At 34.0% G+C, this 24,069-nt stretch overlaps 1 protein-coding gene across 2 annotated transcripts in view; it reads right to left on the minus strand.

The window, feature by feature from the left end:
• rk (G-protein coupled receptor rickets) overlaps positions 1-18,408 on the minus strand; it is an 896,029-nt gene extending 877,621 nt beyond the window's left edge. For both annotated transcript variants that reach the window (XM_072536684.1, XM_072536673.1), the window contains exon 1: positions 18,125-18,408. In XM_072536684.1, coding sequence (XP_072392785.1) covers positions 18,125-18,333 — 209 coding nt within the window. In that variant the 5' untranslated portion in view covers positions 18,334-18,408. The remainder of the gene's footprint in view (positions 1-18,124) is intronic.
• Between the last annotated feature and the right edge of the window lie 5,661 nt (positions 18,409-24,069).

Raw genomic sequence — 24,069 nt, forward strand, 5'->3', positions numbered from 1 at the left:
GCGAAGTGTGACCGGTTTGATCTTCGGATATGTGGATCCCACTTTACAATGGTATACACATGTTCCTAGGGGTAGGGTTGATCACTGTGTGTGTGTGTCCAAATTTGTAAAGCAGTTCATTTACATTCACATGTCATTTACTTTCGCAACTTTTCTTATGTCCCTGGTATGTTTCATTTGTTACTTATCCTTCAATCTAGCATCGATAATGTAACATCTCGGTTTTTTTATATTTTTATGTGTATATTAAAAATCCCCTCATATTTCTTCTCAGTTACGACACACAGGTGACCCACATAATTCGCATACTCCAGACTTTTGACAGCAACTCCTGATAACTTTATAAGACTTTTATGAAAGCAGCAGGCTGTAACACACTGCCTATAAACCAGGACTGGGGTTTTCTCGAAAAAGAAATGAAGCGTTTGTGTATATTACCACGTTTAATATAGTTACCTTCCTATAAAAATGCCGGCATTTGCTCGACGAATAAAAAAACAATCCGGAAAAGTGCGGTGAATGAAATCCAGAAACTTTTATGGAGTCACCACTATTGCTTGTAGGTTTTCTTTTTTATCGCATGATGATCAAGCAAATTTAACGTGGGTGTGTATATTGGGAAAGGATAATATTAAACCAGTTTTATGATGATGCGTAGAGAAAATTATATAATGCGATAAGATAAAAAAATTTCAAATTTTAATTCAATTTTAATGGTTTTTTTTTCACTCTCATACCTAATCTATCAAGGTATCTATGAATTTCTAGTTCAAATAGAAACTAACAAAATGGCAAGTTACTGTATAATTCATTACTAAATTTCATAATTTTACTACTTTGATGTGAAACATATAATGCGATGCGTTGGACCCGCTGCTGCCGTGGCGATGCTTCGTCATACGAAGTCTGCGCTCTTAATTCTTCAAGTCTTTCTAGCCGTATAGATGCTGTATCGTTGTTGTTTGGAACACGTTACCTGTATTTAGTTTAGTTGAGAAAGTTAAATTCACTGAAAGTCACTGGAACAGTGACAATAAAATACAAGTTAATTAGCTCCTGTTAATATTAAAGCATTTTTGATATTAAATCATTGTGTATTTTTTTTAAATAAAGAATGTATTATTTTTTTCTTATAAAAACAATAATTTGTTTTTGATTGCATCATATTTATTTCTTTTAATAAAATACTTGAGGATAGGCTCCTGGAATCCAGGAGGCATAAGGACCAACCAGAATATCCTAGACGAACTGGTCAACAGATATGAAATGGATGTCGTAGCAATACAGGAAACAAAGCTCACCAACAACATCAACATCAAGTTTCCGTACTACGACATATACAGGAACACCGGAAAATCAGGAGGCACTGCAATCCTAGTGAAAAATGGTATAGGACACATTCTGACACCACAACTGAACAATATGCTTCTCTTCTTCTTACGATGCCTATCCGTTCCGAATGTTGGCGATCAACATGGCTATCCTAACGTTGCTTGCTGCTATTCTGAATAGTCCAGTTGTCGATGTATTAAACCACTTTCTCAGGTTTTGAAGCCAAGATATTCTTCTTCTCCCTGGTCCTCTCTTTCCAAATACCTTGCCCTGAAAAATGAGTTGCAACAAGCCGTATCTCTGTTCATTCCTCATAACATGGCCAAGATATTCTAGTTTGCGCTCTTTGATGGTGTTAATAATCTCGCATTCCTTACTTATTCTACGTAGGACTTCAATATTAGTCACACGATCCACCCATGAAATTCTTAAAATACGTCTGTAACACCACATCTCGAATGCCTCGAGTTTTCTTAAAGAAGCTTCGGAAAGTGTCCAGGCCTCTACTCCGTATAATAACGTAGAAAATACATAGCATCTAATGAGAGAGATTTTGGTAGCAAGTGGTAAATCGTGACTTCTGAAAAGAGACTTCATCATTATGAACGCCGATCTCGCTTTTCCTATGCGTTGTTTTATTTCACTGGAGTGATCCCATTGGCTGTTAATGTTGGTACCAAGGTATGTGTAGCTGTCCACTCTGTCAATTGGATGTTGGTTAACCAAAAGCTGTGTATTTAATATTTCGCGCTTACTGACTACCATGTACTTTGTTTTCTTCGTATTAAGATCAAGTCCGTGTTCTCTACTTATATCTGATATACGCGACATTATTCTTTGCAAACCGTCCAGACTATCTGCAAAAACTACTGCGGCGTCGGCATATCTAATGTTGTTTAGACGTATTCCGTTGACTAATACGCCTTCTTGTAGTTCGCCTAGCGCTTGCTCGAAGATATATTCAGAGTATATATTAAATAACACCGGGGACAGAATGGATCCTTGCCTCACTTCTCTATCTATGGAGACTGCCTCTGTCAATTGGCCATCCACTTTAATATTGGCTGTTTGGTTGTAATATAAATTATAGATGATTCTTAAGTCCCTATCATCTAACCACACTTCGTTCAAGATGTTTATAAGTTTATCATGCTTTACTCTATTAAATGCCTTTTTGTAGTCAATAAAACAAATATACACATCACAGTTAACATCCCTGCATCTTTGCATAAGCACTTGGACAGCGAATAGAGCCTCTCGGGTGCCTAAGGAATCGCGGAATCCAAACTGCGTCCATGATACTTGTTCTTCGCATTTTTTATATATTCTGCCGTGTATCACTTTCAAGAACGTTTTAAGTAAGTGGCTCATTAGGCTAATTGTTCTGTAGTCTTCGCATGTCTTCGCATGAACAATATGCAAGCAACAAAAATTAGAATACAAATGCGGCAGGGGGAACTCAGAATTACCTCCGCCTACGTAAGACCTTAAGATCCACTGATAGAAGAAGACTTAAACACGTTCCAAAATATTAACGAACCCTCAATCATAATAGGAGACCTAAACGCTAAATCCTGTAACTGGAATGATAGAGCTACGAACAGAAACGGAAGACTACCAAATTAATATTTAGACAACAACGACGACGTTATGGCAATGTGCCCCATAGACCCGACACATTATCCAGAAAACAGACTTCCCACCCACAAAGATATTGTAGTCACTAGAAACCTAGGACTAAAAACGGAATTACAAACACTAAATAAAGGTGCAGCGGACCACAACCTTATCCTACTGGAAGTAGGAACTTGGGAGGAAGAAAGCACAATTAAAAAAGTCAAAAAGAAAACAAAGTGGACAAATTTCAAAAGACTTGTAAGCACTGGAATAAACATAGTCCCAGTGATAGACAACCCACGAGACATAGAGGAGTCCTAGAGTTAGAAAACATCATCCAGCAAGCAGTCAGAAACAGCATTACAGAAGAGGAAGTAGAGATACACACGGGAAGATTTAAAGACATGCCACAAGAAATAAAAGATTTGATAAGGGAAAAGAACAGAGCAAAGCAGACAGCAAGAAGGACAAGGAACCAAGTGAACAAAAATAGAGCAAACACACTAAACAGAGAGGTCAAAACAGCACTACAATAACACCGTAGTGAATGCTGGGAAAATCACATTCGAGACATGGAAGAACAAGGCCCCAATATGCAAAATATTTGGAGGCTCCAAAGAATACTTAGAAAGGGTAGAAAACCAATTCTTTGAAACAAACAAAACACTTCTTTAATATATTGAAAAAACACACAACAAATTCCGAAACTAACTTAGCTAGATTTAGAGCGTTAAGAGCCAGATCCAGATTTCTAATCAAAAAATCTAAAAAAGAAAGCTGAGCCAATTATGTCTCATAAATAAATTCATCTACACCAATAAGTGATATTTGGCAGAAAATAAGGAAAATAAAAGGCTCAATCAAAATTAATCATATCGACACCATTGCTACAGATAACTTCAGATAAACTAGAAATTGTAAAAATCTTAGCTGATCACTATCAACTATATATATATTCGAGCAATGATCAATACAACTCTACATTCTTAAAGCACAAAGAAAAAACCGAAGTGTCACAAATCAAAATAGAAGATATTTTATGCCCTCTCAATGTACCGGTTACACTAGACGAGTTAAACGAAAACCTAGGTAATGCTAAAAATACTTCTTCAGGACCTGATGATATTTTAACAATATTTATTGAAAAACTACCTGAAACAATAAAAAAAATTTTAGTTGACATCTTTAACAATATTTACACAAATAACACGTTTCCCTCAATATGGCGTCAAGCAAGTATAATTCCTTTTTTAAAGATGAATAAGCCAAAAATCTTACCATCCTCCTATCATCCAATATCTCTCGCCAGTAACATTTGCAAAACAATGGAGAGAATATTGAGTAAAAGACTGAAATGGCACTTGGAAAAGAAAAAACTTTTTACTCCAATACAAAGCGGATACCGTTCAGACAGATCGACAGCTGATAACATTGTTGCACTAGAATCCGAAATTCATATAGCATTTACAAATCAACAAAAAGTAATCGCAATATTTTTCGACATCAAAAAAACTTTCGACACAACATGTCTACGCATTCTATCTTTAAAATTATGAAAAACTAGATGATAACTTTCTCGGTTTCACCAAAAACTTTCTTCAAAACGGATCCATACAAGGAAAAACGAATGGATTTATGTCAATATCGAAATCACTCCATAATGACATTTCTCAAGGATCGGCCTTAAGTCCACTATTATTCTTAATTGCAATAAATAATATAACAAACCACATAAAGCTTCCCCTAAAAGCTAATCTTTTTGCTGATGATCTAGTAATATATGTTAAAAGTGAACAGCGAACATTAAACAGCTTAGAAATGTGTTCTTCAGAGACTGGTTTAACTTTTTCAACTGCGAAAACTACAGTACTAACGTTTGACAAGAGAAGAGCAGAATACAACTTAAACTTTTATCTAAATGGTCATTCTCTGAAATAAGTCCGCGAAATCAAATTTTTGGGTGTAATATTTGACTCACAGCTCACATATGAACAATTTGATCAAATCCTGTCAACAAAGAATAAACTTACTAAGAGTTTTATCCAATCATAGATGGGGTTCAGATATAGTCGGTTCGCAATTCCCAGTCCGAACTGTCTAGTGAGTTTAGTAATTATTTTTTTGCGACAGACAGACAGTTACTTTTTGACAGACTAAAAGTGGCTGGAAATTACTATACAACCAAGCACACATACTCATAGCCAATATTAATAGTAAACAAACTAAATAGTGAATAAAATAGAACTTTACGAATTACCGGCAATCAATATTTATTTATTTGCACAATTATAACAACTGAAATATATTTTTTAAATATATACTACCCAAAATTTTATGGGTTTAGTATACACTTCCACTATTTATAATATTTTTTCTTTTTTCAATGAAAGAAGTCTGTAATAAAAGTTTATTTAAGCTGTTAATACTGTGAGCTAGGAACTTGTGTTTCAGGTTTCCAGCTGTGAATCTGTCAAAATATGCCCGAGTTGAGCGAATGGACCTTACTAAATTTATATAAGACATTAATAAGAAGCAAACTCGACTACGGATGCATCTGTTATGAAACAGCAAATAAAAATCAACTCAAAAACAGGATATTATTCAAACCACATCTTTGAAGCCTTTAGAACTACTCCAATAAGAAGCCTTTAAGTGTTAGCAGGAGAAATGCCACTATACCTCAGAAGACAATATCTATCACTATGCTACGCTTCAAAAATTCTAAGCACAAACGATCATACCTTTCTCGCAAGTTTAGTATCGGAAGAATCACTAGAACAATACACAAATTACACCACCAAGACAGTACCATTTTACCAACGAGTTAAAAGACTACCGTATTATATGAATCAAATTACCTTGGCACCCATAAAAATATACCAGACACCTCCCTGGACAGTTTCTTTACCAATAAAAGACCTCTCCTTACTTAATCATGATAAGCATTCACACATTTCTGCAGAGGTCAGGCTTCAGTATCATGCAAATTTACTCAAATATTCCACTTACAAATTGTTCTTCAAGTGGTTCACTGTAGGACAGTTTACTCTATTATTAAAATCTTTATTTGTATACAATTTTATTTTTTCTACTTGCCATTTTTGGTGTTAATCTAAAATTTATTAAAACTAAAAAACAAGTAAATTGCTATGAATGATATTGTGTATAAGACTAAGTCTTTGACACAGATAAAAATATGCGAGAAGCGTACTATCGGGCCAGAAAAAGAGCAAAACTAGTTTTACTAAGAACGAAATTACGCAAAAATGTCTCGAAAGTCGACGTACCTGTAATAACCTATTGAGATGTTTTTAATGAATAACAAATATTTATATCTCGCTTATACTATTAAATGTTACGCAGTAATCTAAAGGAGATATTTATAAGATATGAGTGTAGTGAATGGATTGGAATTTTCTTTCGATTAATAGAATTTATAACAAGATTGTACACTTAGTTTACGCTAATATCCGAAGCCACTAGGTCGATTCCAAGGAAATTCTGTGAAAGTGTATTGTTTTGTCCAACTTAAGTAAAATAATATTTTCATCTCGATAAATAAGACTTTTTTTAATTGTAAATTCAAGATTTTTTATAAGAGTCTATCCCTACAGATTTTGAATGCATTCGAATTCCCTGGTACCTCACAAAATCAGTTATCATTATTCTCTATAATACCTTTATTATTTAACTTTAATATGAAGAGTTTGATAGATTGTCTCAGTTTGGCTGCTTCAGGACACATATTTTTCCAAAAAGTCACGATTAAAAAAAAAATTAAATTTTAAAAAAAACCACCTTTTTTGAGGTGGTCTGAGATAGAAAAGACATTGGTCTTAGAACTATTTCAAATCGTGTCGAACTGACCACAGCGTTATTTGGGCCTGTCACGGTAAAGAGCGAATAAAAGTCCCGATGGGGACTTGTAATTACTTTTCCGATCAGGTTAAGCTGCAATAACACTTCGTCTCCAAAACCTTATGCAAATAGTAACTATAAGAATTACTGTTAACAAAAGGTAGCTATACGAAGCGACTGGCAGCAGGAAGAGTCGACATTGCCGGCATTCTTGTACCTCTCTCGAGGAGAGGGAACACATATTAAGTCATTGTAAGAATATTTTGTCTGTAAGAAAGCTCAAACTGTTAGAGAATTCTGATTGCCGGTGTCCCCTCACCTACCACAAAAGCTCGGCGGAACTTCTTGCTCTTAGAGGCCGGTATCTCAATTTAACTCCTTATAACGAAGATGGACTCTCGAAACTTGAGATCCTCTTCGAGAGCGGCGGTCGTAGATCATCCAGAAACCCCCGAAAACCAGGAGGACGCTACGGCCGTACGACAATGGTTATTTATATTTATGGACGAGACACAAGGCAAAAAAGAATCGGTTGAAATTTCAAGTTGTTTGCTGAAATATTTGAAATCTTTACCCAATACTGCTACACATGTTTCCTCATTTTCAGATACTTCATCATTATTATCATCATCATCATCCAGCCTTTATTTATCATGTCCACTGCTGGACATATGCCTCCTTTAAACTCCTCCATTTTTTGGGACTTTGTGCTCTTTGTTGCCAATTTTTCGTGATATGTATGATGTCGTCAGCCCAGAGTGTAGGTGGTCTTCCTCTACTACGTTTGTCTACTCTTGGCCTCCAATGTATTGCGATGATGTACGCTGTTACTAAAATAGATAATCTTCAAATAAATAGATCTAAAATATTTGGAACCAGAACATACATACTTAGAAGTGGATTCGATGCACGCTACCATAGAACATGCTCGAAAAAATAAGAAAGTGTACTTCACCTTGTGAATGGGGTATTTTTATACAAATATCAAGGCTAAAACCTTATCCCTACATTGTTAAGCATCTCACATACTCCGATTTCTATAATTTTAAGGAGTTAGCTTCTAAGATTATGGTAAATACTACCTGTGAGACCAACGGAAATCAAGTGAAATGGCTGCGAATTAAATGTTTACGTTTCACAAAGACAAATCCGACAACCATTTTGTTTATGTATGATGTTACAAGTAACGACTTTTTAAAATTGAACGTAGGTGGCAACGAGAACACACAAACGGTGTGAAAATGTCCATGATGTACATCTTGAACAACAGTATAACAGTTTTTGGCCAATATCCAATTCAAAAAAGCATGGCCTGCGTCTCTTACACGACAAGGTAATTCCAAAAGACTACAGAAACTATGTAGAGACATTACCTACATCCGTAAAGGCTAAATATATTGTTCCAAGTGATTCTGAATACGAAACAGACTAACTTTTAGTTGTGTTTGACTTTATGCATTGTTTTTCCGTTACGGTTTGTCAAGGTTAACGCAAACTTTCAAATTGATATTGCTGAAAACATCAATTTTGGACACACAATATTTGTCCTTTTAGTGAACGATATAGACTTCAAAGATTTACCTATATTCAGAGCAACGGGATCGAATATTCGAATCGCTGTGATGGTTGCCAATGCTTGCATTTCAGGCTGGTGCCCCTCTTTGGGGGCTCCAAAATGAGCTTATTTTCTGCTAGTGTTATACAAAATATTAAAATAAGAACATAAACTTTTTAAATGTGGTTTCAATTCCTACCATGTCGAAATAGAATTTATTGGTAACTATATTATGTTTTAAAATACAAAGAACTTTCACTTATTTGAAATGCTTTTTTTATTTTCTTCAAATTTCTTTGAAGTTGTTTAAAGATTTTGTTTCAGCAGTTAGGAGCGTAAATGTATTTGTTGTAATAAAATAAACATTTTATATAAAATTTAGTTTATTAGGATCTTTGTCAGTTTAGTATTTTATGGATTTATTAATACAGAATAATCGGTAAGATAGTTTCAAAACAAATTCAGATTTCTGTTTTAATCTGAACCTTCTAAAAATGCAAGGTATAACAGACGTTGATAAAGATGTTAATAGAGACATGGGGAATCTAAAATTTGCATTCCACGACATGTCTATCAACTAAGCAGAAATCCTTAACGAATTTGTTTCTTGTACTCATACAGAGTAGATCCGAATATAATGAAAAAGACAGCAAAGATTTGATTTCACGTACAAAGCGTCTATGTATCTGTTGATACGTATTTCGACTTAATAAGTCTCATCAGAACAGTTATTCATAGCCGTTCTCAACGTGAAAAATAATCTTCTCTGTCTTTTAAGAAGCAACAATAAAATGGCTTCGTTATGAACGCAATAGCGACATCTGATAGAAAAATCGGTAAGATAGTTTCGAAACTAATTCAGATTTCTGCTTTAATCTGAATCTTCTAAAAATGCAAGGTATAACAGACGTTGATAAAGATGTTAATAGAGACATGGGGAATCTAAAATTTGCATTCCACGACATGTCTATCAACTAAGCAGAAATCCTTAACGAATTTGTTTCTTGTACTCATACAGAGTAGATCCGAGTATAATGAAAAAGACAGCAAAGATTTGATTTCACGTACAAAGCGTCTATGTATCTGTTGATACGTATTTCAACTTAATAAGTCTCATCAGAACAGTTATTCATAGTCGTTCTCAACGTGAAAAATAATCTTCTCTGTCTTTTAAGAAGCAACAATAAAATGGCTTCGTTATGGACGCAATAGCGACATCTGATAGAAAAATCGGTAAGATAGTTTCGAAACAAATTCAGATTTCTGCTTTAATCTGAATCTTCTAAAAATGCAAGGTATAACAGACGTTGATAAAGATGTTAATAGAGACATGGGGAATCTAAAATTTGCATTCCACGACATGCATCACAAGATTGCATTCCTACGTATCAACAGATACATAGACGCTTTGTACGTGAAATCAAATCTTTGCTGTCTTTTTCATTTTATTCGGATCTATTCTGTATGAGTACAAGAAACAAATTCGTTAAGGATTTCTGCTTAGTTGATAGACATGTCGTGGAATGCAAATTTTAGATTCCCCATGTCTCTATTAACATCTTTATCAACGTCTGTTATACCTTGCATTTTTAGAAGGTTCAGATTAAAGCAGAAATCTGAATTTGTTTCTAAACTATCTTACCGATTTTTCTATCAGATGTCGCTATTGCGTCCATAACGAAGCCATTTTATTGTTGCTTCTTAAAAGACAGAGAAGATTATTTTTCACGTTGAGAACGGCTATGAATAACTGTTCTGATGAGACTTATTAAGTCGAAATACGTATCAACAGATACATAGACGCTTTGTACGTGAAATCAAATCTTTGCTGTCTTTTTCATTTTAATACAGAATAGTTTGTTAGCTTACTGTGTAGTTAAAAGAACATTATTTAGTGTCGCATTCAATTAACATAAAATTATATTTGATAAATATATTGTGCTTTTATTACATTGCGGCTTCACATTACTTCACAAGAAGTGTACTCTCGAGGTTTTAAAGTTAATATTTTTATTTAGTTAAATACAAAATTTTGTACGATTGCCAAAAGATTAAATAAATATAATTAAATTTAAAAAAAAAACCGAAGGGCGCCTATGTTATCTCTGCAGGCGAGCACCTAATACCTTACCACCGGGACTGACGTTGAAAACGTTGAAAATTGATTTGATCTGATCAGTTTCAAAAAGCGTTTGAATGTTTGAAATTATAAAAAGGTTACTAATATTCACAGCCAGTAAACAAATAAATAATAATCTTAAATAAGATTCAAAATCGTTTCCTTAACCTTATTCCGATCGTAAGGAACCAGAAAGAGAATCTTACGAAAGTGAAAGCAATATGTGTGTTCATCGGCCATAGCCAACAACTTTTAAATTGTTATAAATCCAACACATCGTTACATATCTTAACATATGCGTTTACAATGAACTTATATTTGTGTGTTTAGTGAGTAAAAATAAATAAACATTCTAACACTAGGTCAGATAATTGCTGTGTAAACAACAGTTGGATTTTTACAGGTGTTAATGAAATTTGTTAATTTTTATTTCCAGGAGATTTGCTGAAAGAATGGCTTATTTTTTAATAAATAAAGATTGGATAATAATGAATTTATTTAGAGTCATTTTTTGTTCATAAATTATTTATTATCTTAAAAATAAAACACATGTTAAAAGTAAAATCTTACTTTTGTCTTAAAACTGGTTTTAAAAGAATTTAAAAAGAATCTGTTTAATCTGACATTGCTTATTAAAGATTTTTAAAATAATATCTCTAAAGTACTACTCTCCAAAATTGAGGCACCACCTCAAATGTACCATGACTTTTGAACTATTTTTCTTCTGAACCCTTAAATGGATTTCGGCGTTGATTGAATAACCCAAATTGGTTATTCAATCAACAATTTCGGTGATTTCTTTTCACATTGTAGGTATATTTCTAATTAATTATTATGTTTTCTGAGGAATGTCAACGTTTTATCGATATACGGGGTGTAAAAATATAGTTTTGTTTTTTCATCTTATTTTGCAACACCCTGTGGAATTTTTTAGAAACATACGCTACCTGTCATTAATATTTCGATCTTTGTTCAACATTTTCTTAAAAAATTATCTCGATATCTTTATAATCAAAAAAGAAAAGTATAACGTGATTTTATTGAATTGTATGTAATACTCATTAATGGAAGCGCTAAGTTGGCTATAACAAATTAACAGCATCGCTGCGATTACGAAAAATTCAATTATTATGTTGTATGCTTTACCAGTTTTAATTGACTGGTACTATAGAATATTGTATTTAGATACACCAGTCGGAATAGTCTGGTAGTTCTTAAGAAATGTGAGTGCGATCTATGTGTAAGTTTTTAAAGATTTATGTGTAGTAATTGTTATATACATACAAGAAATATACAAACTTGCTGAAAACTGCATCAGTACCAGGCTATTGCATCTGGTAAAGCAAAAACTGAAAGGCTATAGCGGGATAAGATAGTCAAAATTGCACCATGATCGATTCAGTTTTGGGTCTGGCCATTCGAAAGGACATAATTACAAACTCACTCAGTTAAATTTTCAAGTTCCTAAGTGACTCTGGGGGTTCGCTATGGGAAAAAACGTATTTAAAAAAAATATTTTTTTTTAGACGCTGTATTGCTGCAAAAAATCTGAAAAAATTCATGAAAGCGTATTTTATTAATACAAAACTGCCTGATTTTTTTCAGATTTTTAGCTTGAAAATTGAGCCCAAGAAAAATATTTGAAATTTTCATTAATATTTTAGGTTATGTCGGAAATTTTTGGCCAACTTTAAAACAATGTTTTTTATGGGTTTTTTCCCGTTCTTTCGAATGGAATAGGTATTTTTATCATTTTCAACGTGGAAAATGCCTAAAAATCAAAAAAACTGCTTTTTTGGCATTTTTTTGAAGTTTTTGACTCATAACCTCAACAACATACACAAAAAATAATGATAATTCATATTTATATATGTATTCTTATATATCTTTATAATCGAAATAAGCTATTAAAACTATTATTTTTTTCCTACAGCATGCTCCAAAAACCGAAAAACCCCGTTTTCTCCATAACCTCAAAAGATTCCGAAAAATGAATCGTGAATTAGAACGCACTTGTACACTCAAAAGTTGTGGAATTTTAAGCTAGCAAATATATTTATATACGTGATATTATATCACAATGTACATACATTTATACACAGACGCATATCTATATAGTTCCATGACTTTTGAGATCCTTGTTATATACATTTATAAGCTCGTACCACGCTCGTCCATGCCTTACTCTTCCGCTTAGATACAAGAGCGTTATACCCATGCTTATAACGTTATTCTTTTATTTTATATTTACTTAACTGTTTTGGCGTTCATGTCTTAGCCTTACATCCCGTATATCCAGGGAGCCTGATTGTAACAGAAAATCTGGCGTTGGTAGTTGCGCCGCACGGTAGTTGACATTACGCGGCACAACTACCAACGTCATGTATATCTGTTATAATCGGGTTCTCATTCTATATCGCCCTTAGTGCGTTTGCGTGTGTAGGGCCATATCCTCTTTATCGCTCTTAGTCAGTTTGCGTGTTAGGGCCTTTATCTTTTCGGCGGGACTTTTCCTCAAATGTTCAATGGCTCTCTGTTTTTGTGTTTATTTTGAATTGATTTTGAATTTGACAGCAGAATTGTGTCGTGTCTAAAATAACAGGCAACAATAACCAGTATTATTGTTAAATTAAGAACTCGATCATCAAATAATTTTATTTCATCAGTTTTCGGGATAGATAATGAGATCAAAGTATCTGATTTTTGCGAGTCTCTAATCAATTCATTCGAGAGAGATGTATTGCCATAATATTTTGGAGTAAAAAGTCTCGTGAGAGACGACTTAATCCGTAACCATACTTCTGTTTATGCCATAACGTTATTTAATTTGACGGATGATCAGCTCACATTAATTTTCGATGGAGCTTATTTAGCTCACCAAAAAAGCAGAAATAATTGGTATCAAAGAAAATCATATTCGGGACAGAAGATAAAACCGTTGTGCAAGCCGTTTACCATCTGCACAACAGACGAGTTTGTTGTATATCTACCCGGTCCATTCTTAGCTACAGAAAATGATGCAAGCATCATGAAGAAGGTTCTGGAAGATCCAAATGGAATAAGGTCACTTATGAAAAAAGGTGATGTTTGTATTGTATATATGGGCTTTAGAGACGTCGTATCCTATTTAGAAGATCTTGGCTTCAAGGTTCTGATGCCTGCATTAAAAGCAAAAAGACCAAGTTTATCCACGGCTGAAGCTAATGAATCTCGTTATGTTACGAAACTAAGATGGGTAGTAGAAGCTGCCCACGGCATTCTTGGAAAAAAATATAAGCTGCTCCATCAACAATTGGATAATAAATTGTTACCAAAAGCTGGAGCATATTGCAGAATTGCATGTTTTCTTAATAACCGTTATGGAAAAAGATTATATAGCGATGAAGAAGGAGACCTTACGAAAGTAAACGACCAAGAGGAAGACCACAGATGAAATGGGTTGATGACATTAAAAGAATAGCCGGAACAAATTGGAAATATGTTGTTTAGGATAGAGACCGATGGAAGGAGTTGGGAGAGGCCTATATCCAAACATGGATGACAGAAGCCTAAGAAGAAGAAGAAGAAGAAGAAGAGCGATGAAGAAGAAGATGACGAATTAAAAAAATTAATAATACAGAGAATGTTGAATTAGAGTAAAGTGGATAACACATTGGCTAAAGAAGCTGAAACAGCAAGGTGGTCTAGATGAAGTACGACGACAACCAAGATAACATTGCGAGAAATTCTTGATTTTCCAGAGATGACCGAGAGAAATCTCAAAATATTCTTTTCGGGTACGTACCAGTTAGGTCAAGCTGTATGTTACCTAGCTACGTTATAGTTATTGTTGAGTTATTGAACGATAGAAACGAAATTAATTAAGAATGCATCTGAATGAAACCGAATATTATCAAGGTTTTGATACAATCCAGACATATCAAAAAAAAATTTATAAATGTTACATTGAGTATAAGCCAGAATCTATTGGCTACAATGCAATTTTACTCGTGTGATTGTGCTAATGGATTGAGAACTGTTGGATCCTGCTCACATGTTGCTGCTATTATATATTATTTAAGCAATGCTAGGTACAAATCGGACATTATTAGACCAGCTAAATTTCTTTCAGAAATATTTGGTGAAACGGAGATTGATCCGGTAATCGACGAGGATAGTAAGGAAGATTAATAAAATGTAATTATTCTGTCATTCAATGTATCTAGATTAAATAGAATATTGTAAATATAGATTGTTAATTAGTAAATATATGAATTTTATTTACCTCTAAAAAAAATATTTTGTTTTCCTGCGTACGATCAGCTGTAATAATTATTTAAAAGATATCAAAAATATGGTTTATTTTTCAGAGTCTTTTGAGGTTATGTAGTAAAAACATGGATAAAATGAGGTTTTTCGATTTTTGAGAATGTTGTGAGATAAAACTAATGCTTTGAATAGCTGATTATGATTGTAGAGGGAAAGATGCATGTGAAAATGTAAATTATCATTCATTTAGACACTGAATTTAGAGGTTATATAGCGAAAGCTTAAAAACAACGCCGAAAAAACGGGGTTTTTCGGTATTTAGAGCATGCTGTAGAAAAAAATAATAGTTTTAATAGCTTATTTCCATTATAAAGATAAGAATACATATAAAAATATGAATTATCAATAATTTATGTGTATGTTTTTGAGGTTATGAGTCAAAAACTTCAGAAAAATGCCAAAAGAGGCAGTTTTTTCGATTTTTAGGCATTTTTCACGTTGAAAATGATAATAATACCTATGCCATTCGAAAGAACGGGAAAAAACCTATAAAAAAACATTGTTTTAAAGTTGGCCAAAAATTTCCGACATAACCTAAAATATTACTGAAAATTTCAAATATTTTTTCTGGGCTCAATTTTCAAGCTAAAAATCTGAAAAAAATCAGGCAGTTTTTTATTAATAAAATACGCTTTCATGAATTTTTTCAGATTTTTGCAGCAATACAGCGTCTAAAAAAAAATATTTTTTTTAAATACGTTTTTTCCCATAGCGAACCCCCAGTGGCACTTAGGAACTTGAAAATTTAACTGAGTGAGTTTTTAATTATGTCCTTTCGAATGGCCAGACCCAAAACTGAATCGAGCATGGTGCAATTTTGACCATCTTATCCCGCTATAGCCTTTAAAAGTGCATATAATATTTTCAAATAAAACCCAAAACTTTTATTTAGAACAAAATACATATTTTTCATAAAATATAAAAACAACAAATGCTAATTATTAGTAAGTATAAATTGAAAAATTTATGCATTGTGTTTAAAATTAAAACAAGGTAAACATAAAGCAGGTTTTTCCTCGCATGTGCTACAGTATGCAGTAACTTTAGTGGCCCTTTTATCAGCTTCTTTACTTTTCATTGTTTCCCTCAGCTTCTTGTAACATTCCATACAATTTCGCCTTTTTTTGGTACCAGATCCTTCGGGTTTGGTCAGTATATGTTTTCTTTTCGAAGACTGAACCAATGTTTGGTCCGTAGACTTATTGGCTAGCTGAAATGCTACTTCTTCGCGAAATTTTATTAAAGGCCACTTTGTGTTTGTGTTTATCGTATTATAAAAAACCCTTTTTTGGCCTTATTCTAGTCAATAACACAAAGTGGTTTTAAAATGTCGACTTGTTTTCTATTTTTTCGACCAGTATTGTAAAGAGCAGTGTTATGGTTCCCCTTGCTGGTTATCATTAAAACAGACCGCTTATCTTGCCACTTAATAACTTTTATCCCTTGTTTGTTGCACATAATCACTTCATTAGATTTCATTTTTCTTGTAACAATTGTCTTAGGGAGACCTTGTCGGTTACTTCTTAAAGTTCCACAATACAAAGCTCTCTAGCAGATCTTGAACTAATGGTACACTGGAGTAAAAGTTATCAGCGTACAGTGTTCTTCCATGTATCTAGTAAGCTATCCATGATTGCCATAACAACGTTATGTGAATGTCCCTTACTTGAAATAGGATCTTCTTTGCCACAATATACTTTAATTCCATAAGTGTAACCATGTGTTGTACACATTTTATATACGTAATTTGTGCGAATATGTTAAAAAAAATTCAACCCTCATGTAGTCCATGTGACACACAACTTCTGTGGAAAACTGGGTTTATTTATACATTGTATAAAATATGTAAATTTATATTGTAACACATTTTTTGTTATAAATAAACTCTATTATTATTATTATTATCTTTGTCTCATTATGGACGACGCATTTTTAATTTTTCACTTTTATACTTTCATGTTTAAGGAACCGTTTTGAAATTTATAAACAAAGCTACAGTGAATTTTTGAAAAAATAGAGGAAACTCAGGTTTAAGGGCTTTAAATCGTATAACATAGTATTTTTTAAAATTTATGTAAAAATGTCAACATTTCGAGTAAAAAAATGAACTTCCTACATGTTTATGCGTCTGAGTTATACTAGCAGAGGGCAGTTTAGATTATCATTATTATATGAATTTATTTTTAAATGAAAAAATGTATTAATGTCTAAATATTTGCATATACTACGCATATTCTTCTTTAAACATATTTGTATATTTTCGCCAATTGTGTGCATATTTGCTCTGTTTTCTGTTGCATACATTTCGGTCTCTAGTTATAAGAAGTTATCAATCTACAGCAATCTTATTTTATATATGCAAGGTTCATCCATTGTATAGTTATGACGAGGAGCCAGCAAATCTAACATGCCAGTGATCCAACGTTTTAAAAAAAATTCAAAAGTGCATATTGAATGCGCCTTAGTATCTACAAAACACTGCTCTTCTTCGTGACCTAAGCATCGATATGATCATGGACATATTCGCTAACTCTCATAGGGAGAGATTTTAAAATTACACCAACTCCGAAACGACCATTCTTTCTAACGTGTGCATTATTAATAGAAGAATTTAACGGATAAAACAATTTGAACTTACTACACGACAAAGCACTAAGTCAGTAGAAAATACTTCAGTCTTTACTACCGTTCTTATATTAGGATGAAACAAAATGAATCGTTAGTTGTGTAGGGTTAATTTAAAGTAAAAAAAATATATAAAAACATGCTGATGAAAGTAAAGTTAATTTGGATAAATGGTACCTTTAAACATAAGAGAGAAATGCACTTTTGTAGCTATTGTAGAAGTTTTGCACTGATGGCAAAACTTCTTACTTTATTTTTTTGAGGAGAGATGTTTTAAACCTAAACCTATTTTAATAAAAGTTATCAAATTTTTCAAAACTTTTTACACAGATCTTTTTGGAAAGTATAGGGTACTTAAATTTTGGCGTAATATAAGAAACTCTGTCTGGTAGATAAGTAGATCTTCTGGTCATATAAGTAAGTACATCTGGTTATTTAATAAATTAGGGAGCTGCTGGAATAGTTCATAAACGAAAAGCATCCACATATTTTGATGAAATTATTTATAAAAGAAAGGTATGCATATAAAGGGTAGCAACTTTCTGGGGAGAATGAAAAGCACTCATTTTTTTTTCAGTCCATTTAAGTAAAAAGAATTACTTATTCATATCCAAATTTTATGTTATTTTAAATTTTTTTTTATAAATGATAGTTTTTTGGATAAAACTATTAAAAAGTACCATAAGTTGTGAGATTTAAACATGACTCACAATTTAGTGACAGAAACTGGTAGATCCTGCGGCACTTTCTCGAAACCGGCCATCCTGCAATAAATATCCTTATGGTCCTTAGAACACCTGCACATTTCCTGCTCGGTGTTGAGGCACTTAAAGAGCGTCTCCTGCAAGGTTTCGACCCCTCGAAGGGCCGAAAACACAACAAAAAAGAGCACCAAGATTCGCACGCGGACGCCCAGCATGTTGTCGGAAGGGCAACCGGCACGGGATCGCGCACTAGGTCGCGACGTCGGCGACGAGGAAGCGTATTCTCGGTCTCTCCTCTACGTCGACCGAGGGACTACTGAACTCTGGCTTTCGCATGGCACCGGCCACCGGCCGCCACATGACCGGTTTGCGGAGTTACCACGCGCACTTTCTTCGCCGAGTTGAGCACTTTCTTGCAGGAGATGTGTTCAGGATCGCCGAAGAGATGAACGGTCGAGGAGGAACACGCGGAAGATGGAATTGTGACCTTTACGTCAATTATTAATACGATTTTGCAGCCGATCGGGTCGCTAAAGTGTCAGAAAGAGGTTGAAGATGTTATTTAACATCTCTTTTAATTGTTTAAAAGCTTTTCGTTTCTGACATCTTGAAATTAAAATTATGTTGAGAAATATTACATTGTTTACGGGAAATGTATTTAACCGAAGCTGAAAACACAGTGACAATTTAAAAATTTAATTTACTTTTTATAAAAGTATAGTTAAATAAATTGAGTTCATTTAAGAAATTCTAAAATTAATTAATCTCAGACATTAAATCGTCGTGTTTATCGTTTCCTTATGTCATAGTCCCATCTTAAATATGGACGTCTGCTTGGTCTCTTGAAGCTTCTTGAATACCATAGTGTAATCCTAGTGGACCGCCTATTGTCAGTTCTTCTAGCTAAATGTCCCGCCCACTGCCATTTTAAAGATTTAATTCTATGGACTACATCAATAATCTTAGTTTTCTGTCTGATCCATTCTATTCTTTTTCTATCTCTCTTTGTTATACCTAGTATGCATTGCTCCATTGACCTTTGAGTGACTTTGAGTTTCGATATTATCTCTTTCTTTAGTGTCCAAGTTTCGCTGCCGTATGTCATGATTGGTAGTATATACTTTTTCTTCTTCAGGTGCCATCTCGGCTACGGAGGTTGGCAATCATCATAGCTATTGTAATTTTTGAGTAGCTCTAAACAGTTGTTTTAAGCTGTATCCAAACCATTCTCTCAGGTTCTTAAGCTATGAAATTCGTCTTCTTTCGATCCTCGTGCCCCGCATCACATGTCCGAGATACTGTAGCTTTCTTTCTTTAATTGTACGTTCAACTTCCTTCTCTTTACCTATTTTTCTCAGTACTTCATTGTTCGTAACTCTATATATTCAGGAAACTCTCATAATTCTTCTATAGGTCCACATTTCAAAGGCGTTAAGTCGTCTCATTGTGTCTAGATTTAACGTCCATGATTCCACTCCATAGTATAGTACACTGTATACGTAAGATTTTGTTAGGTATACTTTAAGAGCTAATGTTAAATATTTGCCACATAGGACCTTTTTCATTTTCATAAAATTAGAACGTGCTTTTCCGATTCTGACTTTGATTTCTGCAGTGTAGTCATTATTTTCTGTTATAAGTGTTCCTAGGTAAGTGTACTTTTTTACTCTTTCGATCTGCTGGCCCTCTACTATCAAGATTTCGTTAGTATTATGGTTGTTTTTAAAAATTTTCATAAACTTCGTCTTTTTGATATTGAGCGAGAGTCCGTACTCCCTACTACACATTACTAGTTTACTTATGAGTTTTTCCAGGTCTTGTAACCTATCGTCTATTATTACTGTATCATCTGCATATCTGATGTTGTTAACTAAGACTCCATTTACTCTTATGCCGACTGTTTCATCTTCCAGAGTTTCTCAAATTACCTCTTCAGAATAAGCGTTAAATAATAGAGGTGATAGTATGCAGCATTGCCTGACTTCCCTCTTTATTTCCGATTTTTTAATTCGTACCATTGCTCGCTGATTGTAATAAAGGTTTGATAATAGCCTTAAATCTCTTTCATCTAGGTTTTTATTTTTCAGAATTTCCATGAGTCGGTCATGTTTTACTGTATCAAACGCTTTATTGTAGTCTATAAAACAGGCGTAAAGAGGACGGTTAACATCCAAACATCTCTGCGTCAACACGTTGAAGGAGAATAGTGGCTCTCTGGTACCCATACCATTCTGAAACTTATATTTTGTGTCATTAATATCCAACTCCAGTTTATAGTAAATTCTGGCGTGGATAATTTTCAACAGAATTTTCAAGGTATAAGACACTAAGCTTATGGTTCGATAGTCACTGCACTCTTTGACATTCACTTTTTTGGCAAACACAAAAATGCTGATGTCAACATTTCTCTAGGGATGATTCCCGTAGTATAGATAGCGTTGAACAGATCTATCATTATGTTCAGGTTTTTCTCGTTGACCAACTTTAATAGCTCGCTTGGTAATTCATCTGTACCAGCAGATTTATTGGTTTTCATTGAGTTTACTCTGATTTGGTTATCTCTGGGCCTACATCTCCCGTTTGGCTATCTACAGATGTACTAGCTTCTCTCTGGTCATGAAATAATTCCTCGATGTACTCTTTCCATCGTCGTAGTTTTTGTCCTGTCTCCAAAATGGAAATGGAATATTTCCATATTTGTCGAGCAATATATTCGAGGTTCTTCTACTTCCTACTCCGGCTAGTTCTTTGACTTTTTTATGTAGATTAAAGTTGTCATATCTGTTTTGCAGTTCTTTTATTTCTTTACATTTTTCAGAGAAGTAGGTTTCTTTAGCCTCCCTAATTTTTCTTCTTATTTGGTTTTGAATCTGTTTATAGCGGATCGTATTGATGGTTTTGTTTTTTCTCCTTTCATTCATCAACTCTAGAATTTCCTCGGTCATCCACTCTTTTTTCTTACATTTGGTTGTTGTAAGTATTTTCTTAATTGGCTCCAATATAGAGGTTTTGAAGAATTGCCACTGCTGCTCTACGTTGCAATTATTTCTTGGCTTTCTATCTAGATTTGTGTTCATTTCGTGTTTCAGATTTTCGTTTGTTTCTTCTAACTTTAGTTTCTGTAGGTTAAGTTTATTGTTGTGCGGCTTTTTTGCGTCTTTTTTAGTTGAAGTTGAAACCTAGCAATAAGAAGACTGTGATCAAAGGATACGTCTGCTCCTGGATATGCCTTTACTGCTTGAATTGAGTTTTGATATCTGCGTTTTATTAGGATTTAGTCAATTTGATTTCTGACAATTTTGTTGTCTTTGTCAGCTGGCGATTTCCATGTATAAAGGCGTCGCTTAGGTAATTTAAAAAATGTATTTGCGGCTATAACATTATGCTCCTGGCAAAATTCTATTAGGCAATCTCCGTTGTTTCGTTCACCAAGCCTACATTATATCTATGGTCCTACATTAGGGTAGCACTTTCCTTCGCCAATTTTTGCATTGAAATCGCCCATGATTACTATAGCATATACTGATCGAATGCTTTTTTCTTTAGGTGGATTGGCATCTTCGATTTGAATATAACTGCATTTCTACCAAAATATATCCAAGCTAGTTTCATTCTTCTGTTGATTTCTGGAAGTAAGGAGCCAGATTTTTGTAATAATAGTCCCAGATATACATACTCGTCTACTGTCTTGTTGTGCAGTGTTGTTTATTATTACATCTTGGACATCGACTAGCTCCTTGTACATGGTTTTTGGCAACGATCTAAATGGTTGCATTTAGATCGCTTATAAGTTCTTGTAGTTCTGCAGGATTATTAGCAATCAAAACGATGTCGTCTGCAAATTTTAGATGGCTGAGGTATTCTCCATCAATGGATATTCCTTTGTTCTGCCAGTTCATTTTGCTGAATATATTTTCTAGAGTTGCAGTCAAGAGCTTTGTTGATATTGCGTCTCCTTGTCGGACGCCTGTGCTAGTGGGAAATTCTGGAGTGTTTTCATAAATTTTTACCTTAGCTCTTGCTTGTCTGTATATATTTGCTAAAGTTTCTATGTACGGTTCGTCAATGCCTTGGTTGGTCAAAGCTTCTATTACTGCCTTGAGATATATAGAATCGAAAAACTTCTCGAAATCTATGAAGGGTAATGCTAGCGGTATTTCATATTTTTTAGCTCTATTCATTAGTTCTCGAAGTGTATGAATATGATCTATGGTACTGAATCAACTTCTGAGGCCAGCTTGTTCTATTGGCTGTGCAGCATCTAATGCGTTTGTTAATCTGTTGTTGATGATCTTTGTGAATATTTTGTATACGATTGTTAGTAGACTTATAGGTCTGTAGTTTTTGATATCCCCTTTGCTACCTTTTTTATGAATGAGATTATGTTTGCTGTATTCCAGTAGTCTGGTATGCATCTCGATCTTAGGCAGTTCATAAACAGGCCTACTAAGATTTTCCAGATTTTATTACCAGAGTATCTAAGGAGTTCCACTCTTATACCATCTATTCCAGCAACTTTGCCGCATTTCATTTTTGCAATTGTCGTTTGTTTGGGAAAGTATCCGGTATTTATTTTCATGTTTTACATTTAATATTTTTCTTTTGCTGTACTATAATGTGATCTAATTCAATGTTGAATTCTAACGACTTTGTTAAAATATATTGCTTCCTGTTATTTCGTAAAATCGAATTGTTAAACTGGCTATCTCATTTATTATGTTTTAAATACGGAGAATTTGACTTCTTTTGTTATTTTTGTGTCGCCAATACACACAAGAGTAAAGTATCGTATTACCGTGACAATTAACATAAATTATCGCCACTCAAAGTCGCAATACAATATAGTGATTTAGTGGTATACCCTCTTGGTATACGGGATACCACGTAACGGTTTGAGAGTTCTTTCTGACCATCTTAAGTCTCGACACTTCGACTTCAACACCAAAACAGCGAACAGTAACACGGGGCGTCCTTCCTTCTGTGCCTCGGCTGGCATCGTGACGCACCACGACCAATTCTTCTGCCTGTCACGAATACATCGATATATCAAAAGGTAAGTTTACATTCTTTGTACAGACAACAATAATGAGTAAGGCTAGTTAATTTCGTAATTTATTCACAGTTGTATTTGCTATTTTTCGCTAATTTATTTACAGTCAAAATATTTCATTTCATTTCTCCACTATTATTTCTAAGTTCATTTAACCAGCGACGTCTAAGTTGTTTTATACAAAACATCGTTTCTACTTCTTCCAAAAGGACTTCTGGTACATCTTTTTGGTTACTAAGTACATCTTTAAGTGTGTCAGGGGCTTTGTATAGTTCGCTGTAGAATTTAGTTACGAGTTGTATTATTTTATTGCTGTCTGTAATTCTGGTGTTTTCGGTTGTTAGAGCAACGATTTGCTTCTTCAATTTCGTTCTGAGTGATACCATTTGGTGCTACGCAAGTCCATTTTCTGTTCGATTTTTTCTTAAAGAATGTTTTTGCAACTGGTATGTTTTGGTAGTGTGCAACCTGAACCAGTCTTTTTCCCCTCTTATCTAAGCATATCATTAATTAAAAAAATATCCAATATAATCAACAAATGGTATAGGTTGTTACAATGTGTGTATATGCTGTGTGCATATACACACAGCCTATACCAATGGTATAGGCTGTGTGCGTTGGTTGGTCTCAAGTCCTGGTAAAAGAGACGGATAGCTAGCCCATTGATAGATTATAATAGAAACTTTGCTTCGCACGTGACGTCACACAGTGCGAAAGAGATAGAGCTAGCGTGTGCAATAGCATACCAGTATTTGTGTATCGTGGAACAAACAACAACTTAGGCAAATATATTTAAAACAACAAGAGCCAAAATAAATAGCATTTACACAGTGGTGTAAACAAACTTAAATATGGCGACTGCCTAAAAACTTACATCGGTCAAACTGACAAAGAAATTTTA

This window comes from Diabrotica undecimpunctata, chromosome 1, assembly GCF_040954645.1.
Source record: "Diabrotica undecimpunctata isolate CICGRU chromosome 1, icDiaUnde3, whole genome shotgun sequence".
In the NCBI taxonomy this organism is placed as follows: domain Eukaryota; kingdom Metazoa; phylum Arthropoda; class Insecta; order Coleoptera; family Chrysomelidae; genus Diabrotica; species Diabrotica undecimpunctata.